This window comes from Hypanus sabinus, chromosome 1, assembly GCF_030144855.1.
Source record: "Hypanus sabinus isolate sHypSab1 chromosome 1, sHypSab1.hap1, whole genome shotgun sequence".
Lineage (NCBI taxonomy): Eukaryota > Metazoa > Chordata > Chondrichthyes > Myliobatiformes > Dasyatidae > Hypanus > Hypanus sabinus.
In genome coordinates, this window is record NC_082706.1 from 35,361,777 (window position 1) to 35,383,139 (window position 21,363).

The window sequence follows — 21,363 nt, forward strand, 5'->3', positions numbered from 1 at the left end:
ATCTGAAGCAATAAGTTTGTAAAACCCTTACAATTTCTGCTGTGTCTGTCATAACATCAGTGGGAATGGAATACATTTGGTTGTTGGTAGCAATTTTCCAACTTTTAGTTTCATCTTCTTCTACTTTCACCAACATCACACGGAAATTTGTGCCTCCTAGATCCAGTGCCAGGAAATCACCCACCTCTAGAAGACAAGGTAATAACATGTCATACAAGTATGTATATGGACACATTTTAAAGAAAAATCAATGTTAATCAAAGGTTAAAAATATTCACTTTCAGGCCCAAAGTTCAACTTTGTGAGATTCCTGAACAGAAGGCTTACAAGCTAAAGGGAGGTAGACTTAAAGTGTTCTCACCATTATGTCTTCTTTGTTCCCCTGTGTGATGTTTCATCCTTAGTGATTCAAACCACATCTCAAAAAATTTTGCTATCTGCCCTCCATCTTCACTTCCTTTCTATCCGCACTCAACCATCTGAATAATCCAAAGCATATGATCAAATAACCTGCTGGCCTTGATACTTATCATAAATCATGCCATCTCTAGTCTTTGCATCACACTCCACCTTCTTCCTTCTGCCTCCTTCTTCATACCCCTCCTTCCTTGCACCACCTCTCTTCTTTACGTATCTGTCCCTGGGAAAAGCTTCCTCCCATTTCAACAAATGTAAAATTTTGCAGATTCCATAGATCTGAAATGAAATTTGAAAATGCTAGAAATATTCACGAACAACAAACAATGGGAAGAGAAGCTTAGTTCATAAGCCAGGTTGGTGTTCTTTCATCTAATAAGTTGTAAACAAATCAAGTTTTAAGGTGCAGAGAAAGGATGCGAGAAGGATAGGGAGATTGAGTGAAAGAGGATGCTGAGGCTACTGAAAAACTACGGTAAAAGGAGATGAATGAAGTGAATGAGCAAGAGGAGGATGTAAAGAGGTCTCTAGAAGATACAGACATGCTAAGTGAATAAGGCAGAACATTTCAGATAAAATATACAAAACCATTTATCTACATGATGAGGTGAGATTAAATAGGCCAGGATTGTGTTCTCCAATATTCATAAAAATAATAGGTGATTTCTTTGGAAATGACAGAATGTTTCAGGATACTAGAATCAGAACCACAGTTTCAGAATTACTTTGGACCAATATAGGAGAAATTTCTGCACTAAGAATGAGTGAAGAACCTTTGCAGTTCTCTACCCCAGAGGACAGTTGCAAAATAATAAGTTTCATGACATATCAGTGATATTAAACCTGATTTTGATTCAGTTAAGATTTGGTGATCAAGTTCATCCAAAACAGAGATCAACAGATTTCTAGCTGTTAAAGGAACCATTGGATGTAGGGATACTGCAGGAGCATGATGCAGGGGTTAGAAGGTTAACCATCCATGGCTCAAAGAGCCATATGCCTTACTCTTGCTCCTAGTTCTGATGTTATCTCAGTAATCTTATTAGGAGGGAGCAGAAAAAATAAACAGTGAAAATGTAAGATACAAGACTGGAGTAGCCATAATTGCCAAGTGGGAAAATGAGATCCTATTCCTGATGCTTATGATTAGCTTCATTGATAAACTGTAGGAGGACAAAGTCAGAGAGATCAGAGTGGGAGTAAGATGCATAATTAAATAGATGGAAAACTGAAAGATCACATTCATTTACGTGAATTCATTCACTCGTTCTCATCCTCACCAACTCACTCACTTGAAACATGGCTGCATAAGTTAATAGTTTATCCTCCTTTATATCATGATTCTGAGCACCTAGACAACAGCAAAACATACATCAGACTGTTTATTGATTACAGTTCAGCATTCAATTCCATCATCCCCTCAGTATTCATCACCAAGATCCTAACCTGGCCCTTTGTACTCTCCTCTGCAACTGGTTCCTCGACTTCCTGACCGGGAGATAACAAGAGGTATGGATCAGTAATAACATCTCCTCCTCATTGACAATCAACACAGGCACACATTAAGGATGCACCAAATGACATGAATAAATTTGAAGATGACACCACATTTGTTGCTAAAATCACGGATGGTGACATACAAGAGTAATTATAATTGCTGGTTGAATGGTATCGTAACAACAACCTCACACTCAACGTCAGCAAGACCAAAGAACTGATTGTGGATTTTAGGAAACGGAAGTCAGGAGAACACATACCAGTCCTCACTGAGTGGAAAGGGTGAGCAGATTCAAGTTCCTAGGTGTCAGCGTCTAAGGCCCAACATCTTTATGCAATGCAATCATGAAGAAAGCATGCTAAAGTTCAAAATAAATTTATTATCAAAGTGCATATATGTCACCATATACAAGTTTAAGATTAATTTTCTTGCCGGCATACTCAGCAAGTCCAATAACCATAATAAATCAATGAAAACTGTTCAACCAGAGTACAGAAGACAATAAATTATGCAAATAGAAAAAAAAAGTAAATAAACAAACAATAAATATTGAGAACATGAGACGAAGAGTCCTTGAAAGTGAGTCAGTTGGTTGTGGGAACATTTCAATGATGGAACAAGTGAAGCTGAGTATTAATAACACTTCATTAATAATAATCAATGCTAACAATGGAGTGCAGCGGGGGCGGAGGCAGAGGACAGATGAAAAAATAATTGAGGAAAGTGAAGGCGAGCGGTGGCGGAAGAGGAGATGGAGTGAAGGGATGGTCGAGGCAAATGAAAACGGAGGTGGAGTGGAAGCAGAGTCAAGGCAGAGTCATAATGCCCCTGACAGCGAGGAAAGTCCCGATACCTGATCAATTTAAGTACCAGGCTGGATTGGAAAGGTGAGAAATGGGTCGAATCATGACAGTGAGGTTCAAGCCCTAGTGCGGTCCGAGAGCGAGGAACAATCCGATGTCTGGAGGACTTAAGTGCTGGGCCAGATTGAAAAAGTCCGGGTGCCAGACTGGAGACAAGGGCCTGTTCAGCTTGCTGCTCCACTACATGGAGCTACATTTACTGAGCTCCACACTGAACTGAAGGTGTAGCCTGCTCTGGCTACAGTGATGCCTGGCTTCGCGTCTGTGGTCTTGTAACATTTACCTGGTATTGCCATGAACTGAGGCTGTAGCTTGCTCTGGCTACAGTGATGCCTGGCTTCGCATCTGTGGTCTTGTAACATTTACCTGGTTTTGCCATGAACCGAGGCTGTAGCTTGCTCTGGCTACAGTGATGCCTGTCTTCGCGTCTGTGGTCTTGTAACATTTACCTGGTTTTGCCATGAACCGAGGCTGTAGCCTGCTCTGGCTACAGTGATGCCTGGCTTCATGTCTTTTGAAAAACTTCATTTCTGAAGCTGTTTGCTTACTTTTATTGTTTATACAATTCGTTTCTCTCTCTCTCTCTCTCTCTCTACACACACATTTGGTGTTTGATGGTCTTTTTTAAAAATCGCTTCTTTTGAAGTTTATTTGTTTTGTGGCTGTCTGTAAGGAGACACGTTTCAAGGTTGTATAATGTATACATACTTTGATAATAAATGTACTTCGAAATGTGCTTAGCCACCCAGTCATAAGCGTAAAATGAGTAAAGCAGGGGACTAAGCACACATACACCTGTGCTGATGGAGATTGTGGAGGAGATGTTGTTGACAATCCGAACAGACTGAGGTCTGCAAGTGAGGAAATCCAGGATCCAATTGAGCAAGGAGGTATTGAGGCCAAGGTCTTGAAGTTTATTGATTAGTTTTGTGGGGATGATGGTATTCATTGCTGAGCTGTATTCAATAAAGAGCATCCTGATGCATGCACCTTTGCTGTCAAGATGTTCCAGGGTTGAGTCAAGAGGTAATGAGGTGGCATCTGCTGTGGACCTGCTGCTCTGGTAAACAAATTGGAAGGGATCCAAGTCATCTTTCAGTCGGGAGTTGATACGTTTCATCGCCAACCTCTCAAAACACTTCACCACTGTGTGTTTAAGTGCAACTGAATGATAGTCACTGAGGCAGATCACCACACTTGGGCACTGATATAACTGAAGCATGCTTGAAGCATTTGGGTACCATACACTGCTGAAGTGAGAGGCTAAAGATCTTAGTGAACACTCCAGTTGATTGATACAGGTCCTTAGCACTTGGCCAGGTACCCCATATAGGTTGGATGCTTTTTGTGGGTTCATTCTCCTAAAGGCTGCTTACACATCAGCCTCAAAGACTGAAATCAAAGGATCATTAGAGGATTTGGGAGTTTGTAATGGTTCCTCCATGATTGACAGTCAAAGTGAGCATAGCCAGCGGCTGTACTTCATTAGAATTTGAGATTTGATGTGTCACCAATGACTCTTGTAAATTTCTATAGATGTAGGGTGGACAGCAATGACAGGTTGCATCACAGTTTGGTATGGAATCTCCATGGCATAAGATTGAAAAAGGGTACAGAGGGTCGTAGTCAGCTCTATCATGGGCACAACCTTCCCCACCATTAAGGACATCATCAACAACAACAAACTTCATGTCATATATAACAGTGATAATAAACCTAATTCTGATTCATTGTCTGAAGATGGTGCAGTACAGCAAAGGCAGGTTGGTAAAGGACTTTTAACCTGCAGATGTTGAAAACAAGGCCTAATCTCTCATTTGTTTCACTGAATGAGTTGACAATGACTTCGCGATCAGCTTCTGACTATGCAATTTCAGATGTCCACTACACACTGCAACTGAACTAATAAGGTTGGGGAGATTCTGGTTGTAAAGTATAGGCACCATTAATGCTGCAGAAAAGTTTTACTCCAGTAGGAAGGTCTTTGGATGTGAAGTGTAACATCAAGGAAAGAAATGAAAATAAAGAATGAGAGCAGTCGTACAGTTTGTTTGATAATGGTCTTTACTGCAATTGCTTGTTGTGATTCAGATCAATTCCAATATATGTTTGTATATGTGGCTGGTCAGCTTTGTTCTTGTCTCCAGAGCTAGGCTTATTCAAAAAAACTGCAACCTGTTCCCCCAATTGCCATATCCTGCTCAGCCAATATTGCTACTTGCTGTCCTATACTAGCTCCTGTTAAGCCACATTACATTTTAAATTTTTTTTATCCCTGTTTTCTGATCCTCCTTCTCATTTGAATCTGCTTCAACCTTATAATCACTGAGAATTCAAGTTTCTTGCTCATCCCCAAATTTAATTGTTCCACCATTTGTACAATTCTTTCACCTCTGAAATTTCCTCCCTGGACATTACTCCCTTCTTATTCTTTTTCCTCCTTTACAACTCCTTAAAAACTTTCACCAAACCAGCTACCCAGATACAGGCAGAGCCTAAAACACAATGCTTCAGAGATGAGGACAACTAAGAGGTGGTCATGGGAGGCAGAGGAATGATTACAGGATGCTTTGAGTCAGTGGACTGGGTGTTCAAGCACTCATCTAGAGATCTGAATGAACACGCCATGGTTGTAATGCACTTCATTAAAACAGCTGTAAATGAACATGTTTCCACTAAATTATTCAGTCTTCCCCAATCAGACCCCCTAGATGAACCAAGAGATCCTAAATTTGCTGAGAGCCAGATCGAAGGCATTCAAGTCTGGAGGCCAAGAAAGCTACAAGAGGTGGATTTATGATCTTCAGAGAGCCATCTCATGGGCGAAGTGGTGATCTTGGATCAAACTGGTATCAAAGAGGGATACTTGACAACTGTGGCAGTGTTTGAATGCTACATGGGAGACAGCAGGGATGTGTTTCTAGATAAACTCAATGCCTGCTATGCTTGCTTTGACCATCAAAACATGGAGGAATCATCACAAACCCTTTGATCCTTTGATCAAAGATCCTTTGATCTCAGTGTCTGAAGCTGATATGTGGGCTGCCTTCAGGAGGGCAAATCCAAGGAAGTGACCAGACTAGATGGGGTACCTGGCACATACTAAAGACCTGTGCTCACCAACTAGTTGGTGGGTTTACTGAAATCTTTAACCTTTCACTTGGGCAGTGTCTGGTACCCACCTGTTTCAAGCAGGCTTCAATTATACCAGAGTCCCAGAAGAGTGTGGTGATCTGTCTGGATGAGTATCACTTACATTCATAGTGATATATGAATTGAAAGGATGTTGAAATATTTCAGCTCCTGCCTGAGAGGCGACTAGGATCCACTACAATTTGCATACCAGAGCAACTCGTCCACAGCAGATTGGCTCTTCATTCAATGCTGGACAGCAAAGATGTGTACATCAGGGTACTCTTAATCAACTACAGTTCAGCATTTAATACCATCAGCCCCTCAAAACTAATCAATAAGCTCCAAGACTTTTGTCTCAATACCTCCGTTTTCAATTGGATCCTGGATGTTCTCATTTGGAGACCCCAGTCAGTCTGGATTGGCAACAACATCTCTCCACAGGTGCACCAAAGGGCTATGTGCTTAGCTCCCTGTTCTACACTTATAACTATATGACTAAGCATAGCTCTAACAATATATTCAACTTTGCTGATGACACCACTATTGTGAGCCGAATCTAAGGTGGTGATGAATCAGCATACAGGAGGGAGATTGAAAATTTCTGGCTGCTACTATTTCAGAGGACCTGTCCTGGACCCAGCACATAAGTGCAATTGTGAAGAAAGCATGGCAGTGCCTCTACCTCCTTAAGAGTCTGCAGAGATTCGGCATGACATTTAAAACTTCAACAAACTTCTACAGATATGTAGTGGAGAGTGTATTGATTGGCTGCATCACAGCCTAGTATGGAATGGCCAATGCCTTTGAATGGAAAATCCTACGAAAGGCCCAGTGCATGACAGGATTTGGCCTGGTACAAGACAGGTAAAACCCTCCCAACCATTCAGCACATCTTCATGAAATGCTGTCATAGGAAAGCAGCATCCATCATCAGAGATCCTCATCACCAGGCCATGCTCTTTTCTTGCTGCTGCCATCAGGTAGAAGATAAAAGAGCTCAGGAATCACGCTATTATGCTCAAGAACAATTAATACCCCACAACCATGAGGCTCTTGAACAAAGGGGATAACTGCACTCACTTACCCATCTACTGAGATGTTTCCACAACCGGTTATTTCACTTTAAGAGATCTTTATCTTGTTATTTCATGTTCTTACTATTTCATTCTATTTATTTATATTTGCATTTGCACAGTATGTTGTCTTCTGCACTCTACTTGATCTTTTATTGATCCTGTCATAGTTACTATTCTATAGATTTGCTGCATATGCCCACAGGAAACTGAATCTCCAGGTTCACATACAGGAGCAGAATTAGGCCATTTGGTTCTGCAATTTCATCATGGCTGATCCAATTTTCCTCACCCCCAATCTCCTGCCTTCTCCCTGTATCCCTTCATGACCTGACCACTCAAGAATCTATCAATCCTTGCCTTAAATATAAATAAATATACATAAAGACTTGGCATCCACAGAGCCTATGGCAAAGAATTCCACAGATTCACCACTTTCTGGCTAAAGAAATTCCTCCTCATCTCCATTCTAAAAGAACACCCTTCTATTATGAGGCTGCGTCCTCTGATCTTAGACTCTCCCACCATTTAGGAAATATTCTACTCTTTCATCATTCAAAAGATTTCAATGAGGTCAGCCTTCATTCTTCTGAATTCCAGTGAATACAGGCTCAGAGCCATTAAACACTCTTCAAATGACAAGCCATTCAATCCTGGGATCATTTTTGTGAACTTCCTTTGAACCCTCTCCAGTTTCAGTGTATCCTTTCTAAGATAAGGGGTCCAAAACTGCTCACAATACTCCAAGTGAGACCTCACCAGTGCTTTATGAAGCCTCAGCATTATATCCTTGCTTTTATATTCTAGTCTTCTTGAAATAAATGCTAATATTGCACTTGTCTTCCTCAACACAGACTCAACCAGCAAATTAACCTTGGGGAATCCTGCACAAAGACTCCCAAGTCTCTTTATACCTCAGATTTTGTATTTCCTCTACATTTAGTGAATAATCAGCCTTTTCATTTCTTCGATCAAAGTGCATGACAATATACTTCCCATCACTGTATTCCATCTGCCATTTCTTTGCCCATTCTCCTAACCTGTCTAAATTCTTCTGATGCCCCTCTACTTCCTTAAAACTACCTGCTCCTCCACCAAGCTTTATATCATCTGCAAACTTTGCAACAAAGGCATCAATTTCATCATCCAAATCATTGACATATAACGTTAAAAGAATCATTCCAAACGCAGGCTCCTGTGAAACACCACTAGTCACCAGCATCCAACCAGAAAAGGCTCCCTTTAATCCCACTCTCTGCCTCCTGACAATCAGCCACTGCTTTATCCATGCTAGGATCTTCAAGTCAAGTCACTTTTTATTGTCATTTCGACCGTAACTGCTGGTACAGTACACAGTAAAAATGAGACAATGGTGCTACATGAAACAACACAAAAAAAACTACACTGGACTACAGACCTGCCCAGGACTGCATAAAGTGCACAAAACAGTGCAGGCATTACAATAAATAATAAACAAGACAATAGGCACAGTAGAGGGCAGTAAGTTGGTGTCAGTCCAGACTCTGGGTATTGAGGAGTCTAATGGCTTGAGGGAAGAAACTGTTACACAGTCTGGTTGTGAGAGCCCGAATGCTTCGGTGCCTTTTCCCAGATGGCAGGAGGGAGAAGAGTTTGTATGAGGGGTTTGTGGGGTCCTTCATAATGCTGTTTGCTTTGTGGATGCAGCGTGTGGTGTAAATGTCTGTAATGGTGGGAAAAGAGACCCTGATGATCTTCTCAGCTGACCTCACTATCCACTGCAGGGTCTTGTGATCCGAGATGGTGCAATTTCCAAACCAGGCAGTGATGCAGCTGCTCAGGACACTCTCAATACAACCCCTGTAGAATGTGATGAGGATGGGGGGGGGGGTGGGAAATGCACCTCCCTCAGCCTTCACAGAAAGTAGAGACGCTGCTGGGCTTTCTTTGCTGTGGAGCTGGTGTTGAGGTACCAGGTGAGATTCTCCGCCAGGTGAACACCAAGAAATTTGGTGCTCTTAACAATCTCTACCAAGGAGCCGTCGATGTTCAGTGGAGAGTGGTTGCTCCGTGCCCTCCTGAAGTCAACAACCACCTCTTTTGTTTTGTTCACATTCAGAGACAAGTTGTTGGCTATGCACCAGTCTGTTAGCCACTGCACCTCCTCTCTGTATGCTGACTCGTCGTTCTTGCTGATGAGACCCACCATGGTCGTGTCATTGGCAAACTTGTGGTTCGAGCTGTGTGTTGCAACACAGTCGTGGGTCAGCAGAGTGGCCCTGGGGGGCCCCCGTGCTCAGTGTGATGGTGTTGGAGATGCTGCTTCTGATCTGAACTGACTGAGGTCTCCCAGTCAGTAAGTCTAGGATCCAGTTGCAGAGGGAGATGTTCAGGCCCAATAGGCTCAGCTTTCCAGTCAGTTTCTGAGGAATGATTGTGTTGAATGCTGAAATGTAATACCAAGGGCTCGCAGCTTGTTAAGCAGCCTCATGTGTGGCACTTTGTCAAAGGCCTTCTGAAAATCCAAGTACAGAACATCAACCGATCCTCTTTTGTCTATCCTACTTGTTATTTCTTCAAAGAATACCAACAGATTCCTCAGGCAAGATTTTCACTTGAGGAAACCTTGCTAACCACGGCCTATTTTATCATGTGCCTCCAAGTACCCTGAGACCTCATCCTTAATAATCAACTCCAACATCTTCCCAACCACTGAGATCAGACTATCTGGCCTATAGTTTCCTTTCCTCTGCCTCTCTCCCTTCTTGAGTGGAGTGACATTTGCAATTTTCCAGTCTTCCAGAATCATTCCAGACTTCCAGAACCATTCCAGAATCTAGTGATTCTTGAAAGATCATTACTAATGCCTCCACAATCTCTTCAGCTACCTCTTTCAGAATCCTGAGGTGTTCACCATCTGGTCCAGGTGACTTATTTACCTTCAGACCTTTCAGTTTCCCTAAAAACCTTCTCTCTATTAATGGTAACTTCACACACTTCATGATCCTTGACACTTAAAACTTCCATCATATTTCTAGTGTCTTCCACAGTGAAGAATGATGCAACAAACTTATTCAGTTCATCTACCTTCATTATCCCCCATTACTACCTCTCTAGCATAGTTTTCCAGCCGTCCAATATCCACTTACACCTCTTTATAACACTTTATGTGTCTGAAGAAACTTTTGGTATCTTCATTAATATTATTGGCTAGCTTACTTTCATATTCCATCTTTACCCTCTTAATGACATTTTTAGTTGCCTTCTGTTGTTTTTTAAAACTCTATCTAAAAGTTGAACAAAAAGTTTGGACAATCAGTGCAATCTTTTAGTAACCCACTCCATTTGTCATTTAATTGAGACTCCAACAGCTCTCTTAGTAGTCCTGTTGAACAACAGGATGTTTCTCCCTGCTAGCATGGTTGATTTTAATCTGGCTATCATCAAATTCCCCATCGTGGGAGAGTACCAATATCAGTACTATTACTGTGCAACACACACAAAACCTGGAGGGAACTCAGCAAATCAGGCACCATCTATGGAGGGGAATGTGATCCGATTTGATTCCGGGTTTATTAACTTTTTAACAAAAGCAACATTTTGAAAGTACTTCTATTTACAGAGATATACTCAGTGGTCACTTTATTGGGTACAGGAGTGGAACCCGGTGTGGTCTTTTGAGGCTGTAGCCCATTCACTTCAAGGTTCAATGTGTTGGCATTCCGAGATACTCTTTTGCACACTACTGTTGTAACACACAATTATTTGAGTTACTGTCACTTTTCTGTCAGCTTGAACCAGTCTCCTCTGACCGCTCTCATTTACAAGGTGCTTTCGCCAACAGGACTGCTGTTTTTTTAATGTTTTTTGCACCATATTCTGTAAACTTTAGAGACAGTTGTATAGGAAAAGCCCAGGAGATTAGCAGTTTTTGAGAAACTCAAACCATCCGTCTGGTACCAATAAACATTGCACCATCAAAGTCACTTAGATCTTAATTCTCAATTCTGATGTTTGATCTGAACAAAATTTAAGCCTCTTGACCATGTCAGCATGTTTTGATGCACTGAATTGCTGATTTATGATTGGCTGATTACATATTTGCATTAATGAGCGGGTGTAAAGATTATACCTAATAAGGTGGCCACTGAGTGCATATTAAAATGACCATTTATATAAAAATCCTGTTCATCGAATTGGTGATCATTAGACCATTTTGACTCTCAGCTTATTTAAAAATTACCACTTAGTTTTCAATGCATTGCATATTTTTTCCTATAATATTTTCCAACCATTTTTTAACCAGCAATTGCAACATTGAATAGAAATTTGGATAGGTACATCAACATGAGTATGGAAGGCTATGTTCTGAGTATAGGTAGATGGGGCTAGGCAGCAAGGACTCGATGTGCTGATGGGCTTGTTTCTGTGCTGTAGTGCTCTATGACTCAATAACCATCCTTGTTATCTGTACCTTAATTCTGGGCTCTGATGAATTCCTAATTTTAAGAAATCTATCATTACCATTTTTGCCTGTCCTTCAAGTACTAGAGTCCATTCCGTCAATTTCTCTGCCTCACAACCCGGACCTTTCAGATAATTCTTAAAACCTACAGCTTTAACCCTGTCCAAATACTTTATCATGGGCTTGGAGTTATATTTTGTATGATATACACTCCTGTGTATCACCTCAAGAAATTAAAGGGAACACATAAATATATTTTGTTGTTAATTGGCTATGAAATGTATTTGGACACTCAATACAGTACAAGTTAAAAAAGTCATGGCAAGTAATGCACCATCAATAACTCTCGGATATGGGAGGCGAACGACAGGGGGGAGCAGTGCCTCCAATCGCCTTTATACAGGGGTCTGTGGGAGGAACCACAGGAGCAGTCAGCAGGGCAGGGGCGTGTCCAGACAGGTATATGTAGTTCACCACAGCAAGTTCAATAATGCATTTGGCATATAAGGAAATTGGGAGTATGAGGGGAAAATAGTCAATATTTTGACTTCCAAAATGTTCATTCCTCTAATCTTAAAGGGCTATGGAATTATCAACATTATCAGGTAGCTCCCTTTGGTAGTGAAAACAACAAGCTGTGTAAAGACAGGTGTCATAACCAGGTTCAAATTCCTTATGGCAGATTTTATACTGCATTTATTGGACATATCTATCTTATTATTTTTAGAATGTGTTGACACATAGTTATTCAGGATATTAGTTTTTCTACCTGAGCCATCTGGAGTTGAACGTACATAAGTAGGTAACATCTTCACACTGGCTGTATTATGAGTTTCCAACTTAAGGCCTTTCTCCATCTCCTGCTGTATTCGCCGTTTCACTTCCAAGAGCTCTTCTTTCCGGAGATGAAACTCTGATAAAGTCTGCTGTACCTATTAAGTTAAAAACACCACAGAACATATGAGGGAGAGGTATCTACAGGTTTATACATATGGTTATGTATAGGGCACACTCTATGATTCATATGTGTTGTAATCGTAGTAATTACGGGTAAGTTTTCCACTAAAATTTCTATTTCTTTATTGCTTTAAGGTGAAGTTGGGGAGGGGGGATGTTTAAAGGAGATGTGCAGGACAAGTTTTTTTTCTACAGAGAATGGTAGGCTCCTGGACTGTGTAGCCGGGGATGGTGGTGGAAGCATAAATATTAGTGGTGTTTAAGAGGCTTTTAGTTAGAAATATGAATGTGTAGTGAATGGAAGCATATGGATCAAGTGCAGGGAAAGGAATTGGTTAATTTGGCATTTTTTTTCAGAACAGATATCATGCGCTAAAAGGCCTATTCTTGAGCTGTACTGTTTTATGTTCTATATTCCTCACTCACAGCTCCATATATTTCCCCATTTCAAATATTTATCTACTCTTTCATTAAAAGGAGAAATGAACATAATGTCAACAACTTTCTTTGGTAAATACTGCATATGGTATGCTTAAGATCAACATGCATTACTAGTTAATTAGAAACATAGAAAACCTACAGCACAATACAGGCCCTTTGGCCCACAAAGTTGTGCTGAACATGTCCCTACCTTAGAAATTACTAGGGTTACCCATAGCCCTCTATTTTTCTAAGCTCCATGTACCTATCCAAAAGTCTCTTAAAAGGCCCTATCGTATCCGCCTCCACCACCGTTGCCGGTAGTCAATTCCACGCACTCACCACTCTCCGTGAGTAAAAAAACTTACCCCAACATCTCCTCTGTACCTACTCCCAAGTACCTTAAACCTGGGCCCTCTTGTGGCAGCTATTTCAAGGGAAAAAGCCTATGACTATCCACACTATATAATAGCCAATTAACATGATATTTATTGCATATGTGCAGAAATAATTTGAAAGTAGGTATATGCTAGTATGCATTGTATATAGAGGTGATAAGTACAATCAGGATTTGTGAGGTATATCACGTGTGCTGTATATGTGACAATGGTTATTTATTGTCTGGATAAAGTATGTGGTAAAAAGCAACATTTGGATTCATTAATGCCAGATAAGCACAAGATGAAATGTATTTTAGAAGCGATTTGTTCACTTGAGTTGAGATGGAATTCTAAAGCAGCACTTGGGCATGAATATTGGTTCTGATCTAATCCCTGGTCAATATAAAAGCAAGCTTGGAATGAATATAATTTATACTGACTGTATTATTTCAAATCAAATTGGATATGAAAAATTGGGTGGCAAACCTTTACTTTTGACCTTAGGGTGCAGATTCAATTACCAGACTAAGATTCAGATTCATTTATTTATCGCATGTACATCAAAACATACAATGAAATGTCCCGTTTGCATGAACATAACCTAAGGATACATTGGTAGTAGCCCGCAAGTGTCGCTACACATTCTGGCACTAACACCACATGCCCACAACGTTCAGCAAAATACTAGAAGCAACGACGACTGCTACCCACTTACACACATAGATAGGCCCCATGGACGAGGACCAGTGACATTCCTCCCACATATAAACAGCCCTCTGAGCCAAGGGCTTTGATTTCTGGATGCCAACTTCAGTCTTCGACCTTCAAGCTTCAACCACTGAACTTGCAGATTCCTGGATTCACCCACCAGCTTCAAACTCTGGGTATTGCCTCCAGAAATTGACTTCTGGACAAGGTATTTGCCTTTCAGGCTTTGATCTCTGTAGTTGCACAGACTTCTGACTCTGGGGCTTAACAACCTAGGGATCACCAGTCCTTGTGCCTCCTGCCCAGATGGACCTCTGACAATGGGACTCAATGACCTGGGGGGAGGATGTCACTGGCCCTCATCCTCAGGGCCTGCTGACCTGACCTGGCCCTTGACTGCAGAGCGGTCTGACCGGGACAGTGACCATCGGTTCCTGCCCCTGACTATTCATTTACTCTCCCAGACCTCTAACTAACCCTCATCCCTGTCCGTAAACCCTAATCTGACCATTAATCCCCTGTCCACAAAAACCATCTCTTTGAACTTAAAAATTAAGTCTGAGGCATAATTTTGACAGACTAAGACCGGTCTTTTGAGTATGAATTTACCCTCTCCTGCGAAGGGAAGATGTTGTTCCTCAAAGGACCCTAATGCAGATCCTAATCAGGGCTGCAGTGGTTTGGGGGAGCAACTCAGCATGACATTCTCAAGGACAATTAGAAACAGACAGTAAATGCTGGCCTTACCACTGCACCCACATTCTACACACACAGACACACACAGTTCATTGTGAGACATCCAGACCAGTACATCTTGTCCCAGTTAAACAGCTGCCCCAATTAGCCAAAGTTTCATGGAAATAGTTAAAAATGTATTGTTACGTACTCGTGACGCATGACAGTGGTACCCTTGTCACGTGACTGGGGTTGAAGCTATACTGGACTTGAGGTAATGGTCTTGTGATGGTGGAGTGACGTCATTTTCCCGCCAGCAGAGATCATGTGACAGGTTTTTTTTCAGGTTATAAAAGGAAGACCCCACGCTGTGAGGAGGGGCAGTTCGTGGCTGGATTTGCCAAGTTGACTTCATGCCACTGTTTGATTTAAGTGATGACGCAGTTTAGTTGAAAAATGAAGTTTTTATCTAATGCCTAAAGTTTAAAAGGTCATTGCCAGCAGGTTCTTTACAATTCTGTTAGTTCAAGAAATTAGTGGAGAGTGAAGATCGAAGTTTGGGAGTTAAAGATCGAGGAGACTCGCTTTCTACGGTGAAATGGGTTTCGACCTTTGTTTGATCTTTATTTGGAAGGATTTTGTTGGTTATCTTCGTGTTAATCCCTGGGTTTACCAGAAAGGATTGAGGATAGTGAGGAAGGAAAGGTCAGTGCCTTTAAGCCGTTTCTTTCATAAATTCTTCGTGGGAAATTCAACATCGGGGATTGAAGCCAAGCGACGTGAAAGAGAATTTACATCGTCTTATAAAGTCTCTCCTTTTAAATGGACTGTGAGCATATCGAACTTTTGGCAATACCACTTTAAAGAACTGTTTTTGCAATATCGCTTTAAGAACTGTTTGGGCTGCCGCACAGCAGCTGTTTCCGGTTACGTTAACCGGGGGGGGGGGGGGGGGGTTGTTTTCTGTGTTTAATAAACGTGTTGTTTGTTATAAAAAACCCTTGCTGAACTCATATATTTATTGTTGCCTGAATACGTAACAATATAAAAAAGACAAACGAGTAACAAATTATATATTTATATGAAAATAAATAAAAATTAGAACACTACCAATATTACTACAGTACTATAAAACTGAGTATTAGTTCCTAATAGATACCGACAATTAATTCATCCTGTGCACACAAAAAACAAAGTCAGCGCAGACACCTACTGCAGATAATGGACTGCCTTCAAACAACGCTATTGACAACTGCATCCTCCAAAGCTATAACTTCAATGTAACATTTAAGATGATTGTCGATACCTTCAAATTCTTCGTAGTTCTTAAGTTGTTGAAGTAGGGAAATCGTTTCATTTTCACTCCCGGCCGTTTCTGGCATCTCCAAACCTGAGAGCTTGAAACCGCAGTGAGCAAAACAGTTTAGAATTGTCTTACTGCTTATTTCTTGGCAACTATCAGTGACAAAAATCATTGTTTTGTTTTAAAAACACAAACACATCAACTGACACTATCTAAAACCTCTTTGCTCTAAGTACTGTGTAGCATCTGACGGCTACACAAGTGAATGTGACTGACACTAGTTAGAAACTGTTTACTGATAGTCGCCTGTCCCAATTCACTACGCAGCACAGTGTCCCAAATAAACAAAGGGAATCCCGGCAAGTTTCTTGATTAGATTTTGTTCTTTAAGAGTTGTCCCAAATAAGTGGCTGCCCTGATTAACTGATGGCCCAATTAAGCAGAATCCACTGTATTTAGGTTATTCAATCAGTACTATTGACAACAACAAGGCGCCAATTTGGAAATGTCAACAGCACAAGGTCAGCACTTTGAAAAGGACATTAATCTGCAAACAATATTTGTTAATAATCACAGAAATTTATTTATGTATTTAGTATGACTGTTCACCACCTTATTGTATTATCCAATTTTTCTCCCATAGTTACAGTAACTCTGTATCACATGCCCTGTGAAATGATGTCACAAATTCACTATCTCCAAACCTACCTGTAAAAACACAAGATCTGAGATTTTCATTATGATTGGCCACTGTTAATCAAAATAACAGAGATTCCTAGAAATCAATTGCTCAATTCCCCACAGTGGAATTATATTTACACATAACTTCTTGGTACACATCTGTTTGTTCCATGGGTAGGCATTATCTATCTGCAACTTGTCACTACACAGGACCCCAAGTTTGAGGTACACACATTCTGAAAACCACTATAGCACGGGTGATGGGTGAAATCTTCTTGTTGATTCACAAGAGTAGATAATAGCAATGATTCAGCACTGTAGTCTCGTTATTATGTAATACTCTCAAATTTTGGAAATAAATTTACTGTGTGGAAAAGAATATTATGGTGAAGAATGAGTAGAGTAGGTAACAATATTGTGGTCAGAGTCATGGAGTAACACAGTACAGAAACAGGCTCTCTTGCTCACTGTGTCCAGGCCAACTATCATCTATACTATGGAGATACAAGGGTGTTACATTCAATTCATTTCTGGTCACTCCTTTATAGGAAGGATGTGGAGGCTTTGGTGAAGATGCAGAAGAGGTTTACCAGCATTCTGTCTGGATCAGAGAGCATATGCTATGGGCAGAGGTTGGACAAGCTTGTGTTTTTCCATCCGGAACAGCAGAGGCTGAGGGGAGATTTGATAGAAGTTTATAAGAGTACAAGAGGCATAGATAAGTAGATAGCCAGTATCTTTTTCCTAGGATCAAAACTTATAATGCTAGAGTGCATTCGTGTAGCAGTTAGCACAGCACCAATACAGCCTGGGGAGTCCCAGAGTTCGGAGTTCAATTCTGGTGCCATTCTGTAAGGAGTATGTCCTCCCCATGGAATGCATGAGTTTCCTCTGGGTCCTCAGGATTCCTCACACAATCTACAGACATACCAGGCAGGTTAGTTGGTCATTGTAAATTGTCCCGTGATTAGGCTAGGGTTAATCATTAGGGTTTGTTGGGAGTTGCTGGAGCAGTGCAGCTTGAAGGGTAGCTTGTAGCTGTATCACTAAATGAATGAATAAATAACTTCAGGTGAGAGGGAGCAAGTTAACAGGAGATATATTGCTCAGGTCTTGTACACACAGAGTGGTGGGTGCCTGGAATGTTTGCCACAGATGGTAAATATGATAGAGGCATTTAAGAGGCTCTTTAGATAGGCACAGGAATGTGCAGAATGATTACGGACATTGTGTAGGCAGAAGGGATTAGTTTAGTTAAGTATTTAATTACAAGTTTAATTAGTTTTGTACAACATCATTGGCTGAAGGGCCTGTTTCTCTTCTATGTTCTAAGAAACTGCAGGTGCTGGAATAAGATCATAAGATACAGAAGCAGAATTAGGCCAATTGCTCCATCAAGTCTGCTCATGGCTGATCCATTTTTCCTCTCAGCCCCAATCTCCTGCCTTCCCCCTGTATACCAATCAAGAATCTATCAACCTCAGCCTTAAATATACATACAAAAAGACCTGACCTCCACAGCTGCCTGTGGCAAAAAACTCCACAGATTCACCGCTCTCTGGCTAAAGAAATTCCTCATCATCTGCATTCTAAAAGGAGACACCGGTACAAAAAAATGCTGGAGAAGTTCAGCAGGTCTGGCAGCATCTGTGGTGGGAAAGGAATTGCTAATGAAAGGGTTGAGATGCTGCATTTCCCAGTGTAGGGTCTCAAACTGAATCATCAACAATTGCTTGCCCCCACAAATGCTGCTCCAGCAGTTTGTCGTTAGCTCCTATCTACACCCATTCCACTTATCAGCATTTGATCTGTAGACTCCTATGCTTTGATGATTTAATTGCTCCTCCAGATACTTCATATATGTATGAGACCTGCTCAGGCAGTGCATTCCAGATTCCAACCATCCTCTGGGTGAAAAGGTTCTTCCTCAAATTCCTCCATGTCCCTTATGCTAAACCTATGCCCTCTAGCTCTGCCTTGGATTTACTCCAATGATTGAAACTCCACAATTCACAGGGACAGACTATTCCAAAAACTTACTACGTCTGGATCAAATTCCTCCTCATTTCCAGACTGAACATGTGACTCCCTAGTTCTAGATTCTTCTGCAGAGGAAATATCCTCTTGGCATCCATGTGCTCAAAATCATACATGTTTCGGTAAGATCACCTCTGAGTCTTCTAAATTCAAATCAGTTACTCACCTTCTGTTCCCATGACTGCCCTTCAACTCAAGAATCAAACTGTGACCCTTCACTAAAGAGCCTCCAATGCAAGAAACTGAATCTCTGTACAATACACCAGGTGGTGAAAGACTGAACTTTACTACATTAATTGGTTTACCATATTGGAAATACAGCAAGATATCATAACTACAGCGACTTACTACATCAGTACATCAGTGTTGTTACTTTGTTATGTGAGATTTCTGCCAACGTTTTTGCCTTTGCTTCAAAAAAATGATATGAAAAATCTTTCACAGTGCCTTTCATGACTCTAGACAAAATTCTGTTTATTGTAGATATTATAGGATTGCATTAAGTGTACAAAAACAAATTAAAACCTAGTGCATGCAGGATACATACTGAGTTGCAACTATTCATAGATATCAGTAACAAATTTGCATGCCGCTTTATGTCTCTTCGAATCAGATATTACCTATGGGTTCCTTGTTACAATTATATAGTCTAAATACTACATTTATCAAACTTAAAAGTGTTATTAGGTTCAATATCACAATATTAGAGCATTACTATAGAAATGAAATTGTTACCTTACACAACGGTCAAAGCTGCAGGAGATTTAATTTATTTATAAAACCTGCAAGTGGTACATACTAATGTTGGTACAGTAATAGCGTTTCACCAGTCCTCTTTCATCTGTCATGAATCTTTAATTGATGCATAATTTCTAATCCCACGATAAAATTCAGACACTATTGTAAAGTATGGTGTATAAGCAAAGGCCTAAAGATGTTTGTCACCTCTTTGCACCAATGAATCATATGAGCCCTGCCACAAATCTAATAAATGGTCCCAGAGATTTTACACCACCTGGTGAAAAGGAAATTGAAAATTGCTATCAGTTCAATCCTTTGAATCTGAAGCATGGTGTAGGGAGATATTAGCATCTACTTGATATATACTGGTACAAACAACACAAGCAGAATGAATATGGGGAGTTAGGAAAGAGATTAAAAAGTAGGACTTCGAAGGGAGTGATCTCTGAATTACAAGTGCTTGTGAAGGCAGAAATAGAAAGATAGTCCATATGAATGTGTGGCTGAGAAGCTGATACAGGATGCAGGGATTCAGATCTTGAATCATTGGGGCCTCTTCTGGGGCAGAGGTAACCTGTAGAAACAAGAGACAGCATGTACTTAAACTGGAAGGGAACCAGTTTGTTAGTTTAAACTAGTTTGTTAGGTTTATTAGTTTAAACTAGTCTGGCAGGGAGCTGGGACCCTGACCAATAATGGGGTGTGGTGAACTACATATACCTGTCTGGACATGCCCCTCTGCTGACTGCTCCTGTGGCTCCTCCCACAGACCCCTGTATAAAGGCGAGGTTTATACAGGATGTTGCGAGGTTGTTTCTTGCAGCTAATAAAAGCCTATCTTTTGCCTCCCATCTCCGAGAGTTATTGATGGTGCATCATGGGGCAGATGAGAAATTGGGAGTAAGTACTGTCAGCCAAAGCAAGTTTAGTAGACAAATAGCCAGGGACACAGCAATGAGAGATGAAAGGCTTTAAACTACACTTATTTTAATACAAGAGGTTTAACAGGTAAGGAAGTCAAATTCAGGTTGTGCATTTGCTCTAGGAACTGCCATAACAGAAACAAGGCCAAGAGAAGGCACCGCAGGCAGTTCAATGTTCTAGGATACTGTAGGTACAGGCTACAGACATGATGAAGCACCACACTCAAAATTCTGGAGGAACTAAGTAGACCAGGCAGCATCTATGGAAAAAAGTACAGGCCCATCGGCAGGACTGGAGGAAAAGGCTGAGGAGTAGATTTGAAAGGTGGGGGAGGGGAGAAAGAAATGCCAGGTGATAGGTGAAATTTGGAGGGAGGGCCGATGAAGCAAAGAGCTAAGAAGTTGATTGGTGAACGAGACAGAAGTCCATGGAAGAAGGAAGAAAGAAGAAATGGGGGGAGACGCGGTTTGGAACACCAGAGGAAGGCGATGGGTGGGCAAGGAGATAACATGTGAGAGGAACAAGGGGATCAGAAATGATGAAGGGGGGGTGGTTGGAGGCATTACTGTAAGTTTGAGAAATTAATGTTCATGCCATTAAGTTGGAAACTACCATAACAGAATATAAGGTGTTGTTCCTCCAACTTAAGTGTGGCCTTATCCCCACACTGTAGGAGGCCATGGATGAATATATCAGAATGGGAAGTGGAATTAAAATGGGTGGCCACTGGGACATCATGCTTGGTCTGCCAGACGGAGCATAGATGCTCGGTGAAGCAATTTCCCAATCTACGTCCGGTCTCACAAGAGGTCACACCGGGAGCACTGAACACAGCATATGACCCCAACAGACTCACAGGTGAAGTGTTGCCTTGCTTGAAAGGACTGTTAGGGCCCTGAATGGTAGTGAGGGAGGAGGTGTAGGGGCAGGTAAAGTTCTTGTTCTGCTTGCAAAGATAATTATCATTCCCTTGTCCATTCATTCCTCCTCACTGATCTCCCTCCTGGCAATCATCCTTACAAGCGAAACAAATGCTTCACCTTCTCAAAAACCTCTTCTCAAACAGTCTTCTGTCTCTTTCATCAATGAACTTCCTAGCTCTTTGCT

General features: G+C 41.1%; 1 protein-coding gene across 4 annotated transcripts in view; it reads right to left on the bottom strand.

The window, feature by feature from the left end:
• Positions 1-21,363, bottom strand: part of gck (glucokinase (hexokinase 4)) — a 65,467-nt gene that overhangs the window by 21,902 nt on the left and 22,202 nt on the right. For all 4 annotated transcript variants that reach the window (XM_059966991.1, XM_059966982.1, XM_059967008.1 and 1 more), the window contains exons 2-3: positions 12,200-12,362; positions 32-186 (exon numbers count right to left, since the gene is read on the bottom strand). In XM_059966991.1, the coding sequence (XP_059822974.1) occupies positions 32-186; positions 12,200-12,362 (318 nt within the window). The remainder of the gene's footprint in view (positions 1-31; positions 187-12,199; positions 12,363-21,363) is intronic.